This window comes from Anarrhichthys ocellatus, unplaced genomic scaffold (genome assembly GCF_004355925.1).
Source record: "Anarrhichthys ocellatus isolate YVR2014 unplaced genomic scaffold, GSC_Weel_1.0 scaffold8, whole genome shotgun sequence".
NCBI classification, from domain to species: Eukaryota; Metazoa; Chordata; class Actinopteri; order Perciformes; family Anarhichadidae; genus Anarrhichthys; species Anarrhichthys ocellatus.
In genome coordinates, this window is record NW_022280038.1 from 9741609 (window position 1) to 9751921 (window position 10313).

The window sequence follows — 10313 nt, forward strand, 5'->3', positions numbered from 1 at the left end:
TGTGTGTGTGTGTGTGTGTGTGTGTGTGTGTGTGTGTGTGTGTGTGTCCTGCAGCGCCAGGAGCGAGCGGCGGAGGAAAGCGCCACACCGCTGCCGAGCGGCCCACACCTGACCCAGACCTACGACGACAGCCAAATCCTGGAGGACGCCGCCGCCCTCATCATCCACCACGTCAAACGACAGGTGGGCATCCAGAAAGAAGACAAATACAAGATCAAACAGATCATCCACCACTTCATCCCCGACCTGCTGTTCGCTCGGCGAGGTGAGCTCTCCGATGTGGAGGAGGAGGAGGAAGAGGATGAGGAAGAAGACATGGAGTTGGACCCGGACGGCCCCAAGAAGCACAACGGCCTGCCAGGCGGCAGCAGCCCGTCCAAGTCCAAGCTCCTCTTCGGCAGCACGGCAGCTCAGAAGCCGCGGGGCACCGATGAGGCCTACAGCATGTTCTTCGTCAACAACTACTGGTACATCTTCCTCCGTCTTCACCACATCCTGTGCTCTCGCCTGCTGCGCATCTACGGCCAAGCCGAGAAGCAGATTGAGGAGGACGCCCGCGAGAGAGAGTGGGAAAGAGAAGTGCTGGGGCTCAAAAGGGAGAAAAACGAAAATCCAGCAATCCAATTGAAGATGAAGGAGCCAAGTAAGTGAGACAAAAAAGTTTGGTTGAATTAATGTCCACTACACAACAATGTTCCATACTTTTCTCACCATATCACGTGAACTATCTTCTGCCTGCAGTGGATGTTGATGTGGAGGACTATTACTCCGTGTTTCTGGAAATGGTGCGTAATCTGTTGGACGGAAACATGGAGCCGACTCACTACGAGGACTCCCTGAGGGAAATGTTTACCATCCACGCCTACATCGCCTTCACCATGGACAAACTCATCCAGAGCATCGTCCGGCAGGTCAGCACATTCAGGATCGTACCACAAGGATTTGATTTATGGAGCACAAAGATTAGTCTAGACGTCTGAACTGTTGAGTTTAATTCAAATTCAAAACATCGCTTTTCATGCACTGGTCAATTTGGACATTTTGTGTGATTTTGCTTCCATAACATAACTTTCAGATTAGTGGAAAGAAAACATCCGAAATACACATTTAGGTGTTTATTTTACTACCTTTCGTTACCATTAGATAATGCTGAATTTGCATATTTAAAGGAACAGTGTGTGGGATTTAGAGGGATTTATAGTCATTATATACATAACTGTGTTTTCATTAGTGTATGATGACTGGAAACTAAGTATTGCTGTGTTTTCATTAGCTTAGAATGAGCCGGTTATATCTTTATGTGGTGCAAGTCCTCTCCACAGAGTCCGCCATGTTGCTCTGCCGTATTCTACAGTAGCCCAGAATGGACAATCCACTGGTTCTAGTGAGAGCCTTTCTCGTTTTGACTTTAGGAGGAGTGAGCGAAGGGTTATTTAGTTTGATGCAATGTGCAACCTCACCACTAGATGTCACTGATTCCCACACACTGCTCCTTTAAACACAATATTTTAGAAATCTTGTAATACAAAAAAGTAAATGATAATAACCTAAACAATAACTTCTGTGCTGATGATCTGATCATAACGAGCTCAAGTTGTTGCATCTCTTCAAACAGCTGTTGCGTGCTCACACCTGTTGCTCTCCACAGCTCCAGCACCTCGTCACTGACGACGTGTGCTCGCGTGTCACCGACATGTACCTGAGCGAAGGAGCCAATAAATCCACGGGCGGCGCTCTGTCCACGCAGACGTCCAGGGCCACAGCGGAGGGAGCCTACCAGCGCAAAGCAGAGCAGCTAATGACGGACGAGAACTGCTTCAAGGTACAACAAGTCCACAGAGCGGTGATGAAATCCTCCGTCAGTGTAAACCACTTCGGACACTTTGTTTTAAAGGCGATCTCCTTCTGGTTGTGTTTTGTGTAGCTGATGTTTGTGAAGAGCCGAGGAGCCGTCAGTCTGGCCATGGAGCTGCTGGACACGGAGGACGACAACTCTGATGAGCCGGCGGATGCAGAGGTACGACTCGTTAGTTATTTGCGTACAAGTCATACTCTTTAAGTCCTCATTTTATTAGGTGTTATCTGGTTTTCTATTACATTCCTCCACTACATTATTAGATTACAGATGGTAGATGCTGTATTTCATTCTCTGAATCCTGTATATTGCACCTTTTTATTATTTTATTTTTAATAATGAAAATCTTGCCCACGACGGTGCTCATCAGTCTGTAGATAAGTGTGCCAGCTTGTGCAGCCTCCACCTCATTATGTGGTTGTATTGAAAATCATTGGACAGAGAGGGTGAAGCAAGTAAAGCAGATATACTGTGTGTGTGTGTGTGTGTGTGTGTGTGTGTGTGTGTGTGTGTGTGTGTGTGTGTGTGTGTGTGTGTGTGTGTATATATATATTACTATAACTATACCGCAGGACAACATATTAACAGTATCAGGATGAAAAATTCGTGATTATTCAATATCAATATTTGCGAGTTCAAAAAGTCCAATAACAATATACTGACTGTTTTATATTTTTTACATAGATACATCACATACACAGACATTTTTGATAGTCATCCATAAATTATATATATATTTTAAAGAGATATATCCTGACCATAATACTACCGTCTAGTTTCATGTCATCGCTGTTTTTAAACTGCATTAATCATCGATCTTTGGAGCTCCTGTACGTCGGTGTCCTGTAACTTATTGGCAGTATTTATATACCAATATCTCTGCGATACGCTCATGTCGGTGGATAATATATTTATATTTGTTGTGTACGGATGGTCCGTTATACTAACGCCTCTAATATTGAGGTCTACGGGTTTGTCTGCGAGCTTCTGTTGATACATTTTCTCGTCCTCCACAGAGGTGGTCCGTCTACGTGGGCCGGTACCTGAACTCAGATTCTGCGTCCCCAGAGCTGCGTGAGCATCTGTCCCAGAAGCCCGTGTTCCTCCCCAGGTGAGGCCCCCCCCCAGCCATGTGTCCCTCTTGTCTGCATACTTTCTGTCCCCCCCGGGCTCTAGTCAGCCGAGCAGCCACTCCAACTGTTGACAAGCCAAACCAGCTGCCAAATACAACTCATGTTTCAGAGATAGAAAACAGTGGCTCTTCTGCACAAGCCCGACTTAGGAAGCTCTTTCTAACCGCAACCGTTTTTGGGGCATAAGAACGGACAAACGACGAGGGTTTGAGAAGGTTCATTAAAACAAACAAACAACAGAGTAACTCCAGAGTTGCAGCTTGAAGACGCCTGAACGCCCTCCTGTTTGTAAAGAATCTCATTGGCTGTGAATGTTTTCAGTTTCTGACATCTGCCTCAAACAGAAGATTGCACTTTACACGGCCATCTTTTTAAAGAGAAACAAATAAAATAATGGAATTTATTTATTCATTGATTCTGTTCCTTTTTAAACGGGAATTTTATTTATTAATAGCAAAGGTTTTTTAAAAATGGTTTTGGCTTGATCATGGGTTTCAGACAGCTATGAGGATTTATTTGGTTTGATTATTCATATTGTATTGAATTGAAATGCTCATTTGTCATTGTGTAACGTAAGAACAAAAGTCATTGAATGCACAAACTGAAAGCGAAACACATGGGTTCAACCTTTTATTTCCTTTCTTTTGGTTTTGGTTTTTCTTGGATGTCTTTGAGCTGAGTTTGAGAGACTGAAGCTGTTGTGTTGGACCTGAGAGGACAGTGACGTGGTTTCCTTTTCTACCCTATCATGCCCTTTTCTTTGTGATTGTATCCAGATCAAAGGTCCTGTATTTGACTGTAAATGTTCAAATGTCCATTTGTTCAAGTCTGTTATACTCAGTGTTATGTTTGTAATGATTTTCAGTGGAAAACGCTCCCGTTGCAACTTTTTGTTGTGGGTGAGGGGTTTTATTTTCCACCGGTTTTGACAGAAATTAGTGCTCGTAAGTTTTTAAAAACTCTGGTCAAGCACATTATCTGCAACACTTGTACAGAGGAGTAGGGTTTGTAAATAAAATGATTGTCTAAATTGTATGTTCATGTTGGCGTATTTCTTTACCTCAGAGCTCGCGTCCTAAAAGCTCCCGATGAGTGTTGCACAAAAACTGTCATTGCTTCTGTTGGTGCTTTTATTTTGTGTTCCTTTGAGATGGCTGTCCATTACCATAAACATTTCTTAAAAAAAAAAAAAAAAGGCTTTAAAATATTGCTCGTAAGCTTTAACTTCTTTTTTTTTTTTTTTTCAACCCATTGCATAAATCTGGTCTTATGATTTATCAGTGGGTCACCCACATCTTGTCCCTTTCTTTTATTTTCCATCAAATCTATGAGAGATCAGCAGCACAAGAGGTCAAAAGACTTCCTTCTACAAAAGTCTTCAATGGCAGCAAAAAAAAAAAAAAAAAAACTGCAGCAGTTTCTTCTCCAGTTGTGTTGGGTCTTCATCTCATGATCATAACACTGTACGTTGTTTGGTGAAAGTATGTGCACATCAAAGTATTTCCCCGATCATATTTTTGGATTGGTTTTCCTATCAGGCAGCGATTTGTTTCCCTGTTTCTAACAGTTTTAAATTGGCCTCACTGTCACGTCTTTAAAGTGAGTCCCCGCTCACCTGTACCCTCGGTGGTAAGTACACATTTAAACCTTTCATTCAGGTGGGCTGAGTCTGTGCATTTTATTTATTTACAAAAAATCATTAATTTCCAATTCAAATATAAAATCATTGTGTGCCAATAACGAGTATATTTAGATCTGAAGCTGTGTGTCTGTGCACCGTACGGAGATATTACGACTGCTGCCTCTGCTGCTCTTATAGATCCACATTTCCCTCCAATGATTTGACTCCCAATCTAATTCAGTCACTCGGTGAGTTATACAATGCATGGGTTTAAAAAAAAAATAAAAAATACTTGTTTAAAGGGACAGTCCTCTCAAATTATGACTTTACTGCTTTCAAATTTGCTTAACGTCATGTGTGTTGTGCACGCTGTCAAATACAAATATGTGCCGAGTAAATAAAAACAAGTTCTAGAAGATTTGTGCGAACTTTCCCTGTAAACGCTCTTTTTTTTAAATTTATTTTATTTACTTATTTTATGCGTGGAGTAATCAGAAGATGTTTTTGTCGTTGTTGCATGCTCAGTCGGCGTTACTCACGCTTGTTGATTTGTTATTCGGCCTCCAGGAACTTGAGACGGATCAGGAAGTGCCAGAGAGGATGGGAGAGGCTGCAGCAGGAGAGGATGAACAAGGCGCCCTCGGACAAGTCGCAGGACGCCAGCGGGGAGCTGAAGATGGAGTGCATGTTCAAGCTCAACTCCTACAAGATGGTCTACGTCTGCAAGTCGGAGGACTACATGTACCGGCACACGGCGCTCACACGGGCTCATCAGGTAAGAACAGGAAGTAGAAGTCCAACACTCGCCGTAGACAAATAGTTTTTCGATTACAAGCTTTCTGAAATGTTATGTTTAAATATGCAAATGAGGCATTCTCTTATCAAATGTGTGCTAATTTGCATACATTTCCAGAACAAAAATATAAACAAATGTATTATTTTGTTGACAATATTAAAGTCGAAGGTTTTGTTATTACAGAGAAGATTTTAGATCTCTCTTTGTTTCACTCCATAAATCAGAAAATACGGTCAACAGACATAAAATGAATCTATTTTCTCTGTTAATAACATGTTGTATAAATCCTCTTCTGAATGCTGTGTGAACAAACCCCTCTGTGTGAACCTTCAGCACACAGAGAGCAATGAAAGAGTAAAGTTTGGTGAACGTAAGAGCTGCTGAAGTGGAGATTTATCATCAGAGTCTGAGAACAAACTCATTTAGAGGAAACGTCCTTTAGAGAGACGTTTAGTTCCATTACAGACATTTAGAGACTCTACAGGTGAATACATGAACTCATAGATATCACCATGAAACGTCACCACTTCATTACTCACGTTAAGAGGAGTATTATTAGTATTACAAGTTTTCTGAAATATGTTGTTGAAATATGCAAATGAGGCATTATCTAAAGGTAAATCCACAGACACGAACAGACAAACTAGTAAAATAAAAACCTAAATGTGAATTTTGTCACACAGTTTGCCTTCAAACTATTTAAAGGCAAAGAAGCAGGATATTCTTTCATATTCATATATATGTTCTACTATCAGAGTGACTCGTTGAACTGGTGTCCCAGTAGCTGAGCTGTGTTCTGTTCCGTTTGTAATCTCAGTCCCAGCAGCGGGTCAACACACGGCTGCACAGACGCTTCCACTCCTGGCTGGACTCCTGGGCCGAAGAGCACGTGACCGCCGACATGTCCGCCGACAACCGCAAGTGGCTGATGGGAGAGAGACGAGAGGGCCTGTTGCCCTGCAGCACCACCTGCAACCCGGAGGTCCTCCACTACATCAACGTCAACAAGTACCGGGTGAAGTACAGAACTCTGTAGTCTCTCTTTAAATTAAGGATAAACTGGCAGCAACTCTCTCCACACAACAAACCGCTGGACGATGACTTCATACACATATATATATATATATATATATATGTATATGTAGCTTTGTGCAGAACTTCTACAGCCTGCTGTCGCTGGATTCAGATGCCAAAATACAGGAACTTTCAAGCTCATGTAAACAGAGGTTCTGCAGGCGTTGCTGTCACTGCCTGTCTCAGAAATCCCAATATTATATTACATGTAGATTTTTTTACATGAGATGATTATAAAGAGAAAACACTCCGTCTTTTTGGAGAAATTCACAGTTTACACAAATTAAAAAGTGGTTAAGCATTTCATAACAAAAACTAAAGCGTCTTTTGAGATCCACAACATTTTACAGGAAATGAAAACAAACCTGCTCAGTTTTTGTTTCCCTGTAAACTTGTATAGCCTGTGAATGTTTGCTTTTTCTTCTTCAGTGGTAAAGGTGCAGCGAGGCACTCTAATATATTCTCTGGCGACCGCTGGGTAGACGCTCGGCAGCAGTACAAAGCCAGCAGTGTATATCGTGTACAATAATTTATGACCGCCCAAACGCTTCTGTGTAAATATGCTGTTTATATCTAGATCCTTTCTTTTTTTTATCGGATGTCATGGATGTGTAGCGTGCATTAACACACACATATTGAGTACCAGTCTTTAGCTAGAGGTTGCAGAGAAAATGCAAAACTGTCTCTCCTTTTTTTTTTTTTTTTTTTTTTTTTTTTTTTGTAATTGGAGACCTTTGTGGTTTAACGTGTCGTCGTTAAAGTCTCTGTTTAGTAGAAAAATGTCCGTTTTTTTACGTGTTTCTGCGCATTTCTACCTTCCGTCTTTGGCGACAGTGTCACTCGTGGTTTTAAGATGATTGAATGTAGCTGAGCCGTAATTTCTCTTCTTTTATTTTAATTTTTTTTTAAATACAGTATATGTCCGTTTTTCAAAGTACTGAAGTCTAAACAGTACTTTTTCCCATATTTAAACTTTACCAAATGGTCAGAATCTGATCCACAGGTTCTCACGATGTGTCACCCTATAGACACTGAACACCAGTTGTGTTTATTTCTTATTTTTAGAGTTGCTGTTTATGTACAGGTCGTCTCTATTTGAACGTCAGACATGTGACTTGTGTACAGTTTAAGGATTAAGAAAACAGCAATAATAGTTCCTTTAGATGCAGTTTATCAAAGCTATCGGTTTGTGTTTCTTGCTGAAATACAAATGTGAATGTTGTATTCCCTTTAAAACAGAGGGACGTAAACGAAGCATTTTTATTGCCTTTTGTCGTCTGCAGTTTGTTTAATAAAGCTGGAATTGGCCCTGTAGATGCTGTAGGTAATGTCAGATGGAGACGGGAAGACATCACGCGGTCAGAAACCGACTCAATGTTAACGCGAGGAGCAAAGTGAGATCCTCATTATTTTTCGACGAGCAGGACGGAAGCAAACGCACCAAAAGTTCACGACGGAGGCGCTGCCCGACTAAACCTTCATCCTCCACGAAACATTACCAGCTACAGACAATCTTGGAACAGTTTATGACTTTTTATTTTTATATTTACTGTGTTTTAATAAGGAATACCACAGGAAGTCCCCGGGGAGATGATTGTACATAAAGACATCGTTTGTACCTCGTTTTAATGTGTCTCTTCTCTTGACTTATGATGTTGTACATGAGTGTTAGTATGATGTTTGGCATTAAACAATCCTTTAAATAGACTCAGTCGACCACTTCCTGTTTTTATTTTCTTTCTTTAAAAAGGGGCCTGCAGTCTGACCAGGACGTTCTTCATCAGGTGATATCTGTGATGTTTAGTGTGCAGACTCTGCTGCTGCTTCTATCTAAAGACCGACAGCATGAACTCAACGATGCAACACAAAGACGTCATCGTCTGATCTTTAATTTCCAATGCTTGAAAAGATCTGTTCAAAAAGGGAGGTTCAAAAAAACAGTATTCTGAAATTGTGATTTATTTTTTTTTTTTTCATGGTGAAAAACCAAATTATTTGATTTTGTTTTAAATTTCTGGCGCTGAAACATTATTTTTGTCGGAGGGAATTTGAACTGGTGGACTTCTGCTACGCTCGTACGTAGATCCGTGTGCACACCACGTCATCGGCTCCGAAGGTCTGGAAGGAGATTGAGAGAAGAGAAGAAAAAGAAATGTGATTATCACTTCATCAGCAGTGGTGTCATGTCTCCTATACATACAACCAGTCCATCAGAATCAAAACGCGTCTTTTGTCTCTTAGGTGAGATACTAAGCAGCAGTGAAAGAAGTACTCAGAAATCAAAATAACTCAATTACAAGTGTCAACATTGTATTTGACAAAATATACTTGGTTACAAATTTCCCCCGCTGATACTAAACGTATAAAACAATGTTACCACCATCTTTTTGAAATAGGTTTCTTTCTTTTAATCGAACAAAACTGGAGACACAAACGATGTATTGCTGAAAGGTTTGTACAAGCTGCAGTTGAAGTAATTGTCCCTCTTCATGTTATTTAGAGCTATCTCAGTGCTTCTCGGTGAAGCACTTAACATGTCCGGTTTTCATGTATTGTAGTCCCTAAATGTCTCCCAACACCATATTAAAGTCCTCATGTCTCTCTGCAGCCTCCACTAATGCCGGCTAATGTCATGATCTTAATTTGACGCAGCTGCCCGAAGAAAGAAACAGACGTGACTCAAACTGATCTGAGAACGGGGTGGAAACACGGGACACCCCGGGTTATGTCAGAGTCCAAAAGATTTATGGGCGTCCCAGGGGCCAACTGCAGGGCCACACATCATCATTATCTCAGGCCGTGCATTGTGGCGGGACGGGGGGGGTGAAAAATGGAGCTGAGGGCGACTCCCATCTGGCACGTGGCGCGATTGCCGAGGGAGACATTAACTGGAAGCAACGCCAGGGTCCATTGGCATTTTTTAACAGCATGATCAATGAGACCAATTAAAGCCAGCAGGAGGGCGCGCACACACACACACACAGATATCTGGACCCCCGACACCATCACAGCCACACAAATCCATCTGGCTCCAGTCCCATCATAAATAGCCAATCCAGGACTGCATTAATCTCTAAAAAAAAATCAATATTCATTGGCTTAAAATGTAAAGGAAGTATACGAGGCTCCTTGCATGGACGAGTAAAAGAGCGTTTATCCTCCAGTAGACTCTCCAACTGGTCTCTTTTAAGTCCACCTATCTTGGATCAAAGTGAGCCGCCACATGTTTTCGTCATTAAGCACCGCATCCACCCCAATGCCTAATCCCCTCATCTGCTGGCCAGTGCTTTTATTCAACTTTATGTGCATTTCATTCGGTTCATACTGAGGGGTCGATCACATTCCTCCGAGGACAAGAGGTGAGGGAACTCGTCTCAGTAAAAGAGATGTGTTGGTCTTTAGTTCCCTTTTGTAACGGCCGTGTCCGTCTGTTCATCCGGTCCATTCTGTCTCACCAACGCATTGAGGGAATTTCCTTCCATCTCCATAATTGATATACTAATTATGGCAATTTCAAAGTGATGACAATCTGGATGTAAACTGCAACTCGACTGGTCGGAGAAGGCACACAGCCTTGAGTTTGTAATTAACTAGCTCTAAATCCACTAAACCAGCCTGAACATCTGGAATTATTAAATGAGTCTGTGTATAAAATCTGTGTATAAAGTCTGTGTATTAAATGAATCTGTATATATATATATATCTATATATATATATCTATATATATCTATATATATATATATCTATATATATATATCTATATATATATCTATATATATCTCTATCTCTATCTCTATCTCTATCTCTATATCTATATCTATATCGATATCGATA

At 41.3% G+C, this 10313-nt stretch overlaps 2 protein-coding genes across 2 annotated transcripts in view; one reads left to right on the forward strand and one right to left on the reverse strand.

The window, feature by feature from the left end:
* The window catches only part of LOC116384033 (paired amphipathic helix protein Sin3a-like), a 20681-nt gene extending 10547 nt beyond the window's left edge, over nucleotides 1–10134 (forward strand). The window contains exons 15-21 of the mRNA XM_031848317.1: nucleotides 55–643; nucleotides 742–911; nucleotides 1649–1822; nucleotides 1925–2017; nucleotides 2872–2966; nucleotides 5177–5384; nucleotides 6223–10134. Coding sequence (XP_031704177.1) covers nucleotides 55–643; nucleotides 742–911; nucleotides 1649–1822; nucleotides 1925–2017; nucleotides 2872–2966; nucleotides 5177–5384; nucleotides 6223–6441 — 1548 coding nt within the window. The 3' untranslated portion in view covers nucleotides 6442–10134. The remainder of the gene's footprint in view (nucleotides 1–54; nucleotides 644–741; nucleotides 912–1648; nucleotides 1823–1924; nucleotides 2018–2871; nucleotides 2967–5176; nucleotides 5385–6222) is intronic.
* Nucleotides 8105–10313, reverse strand: part of LOC116384037 (cellular retinoic acid-binding protein 1) — a 15227-nt gene continuing 13018 nt past the window's right edge. The window contains exon 4 of the mRNA XM_031848326.1: nucleotides 8105–8597. Coding sequence (XP_031704186.1) covers nucleotides 8547–8597 — 51 coding nt within the window. The 3' untranslated portion in view covers nucleotides 8105–8546. The remainder of the gene's footprint in view (nucleotides 8598–10313) is intronic.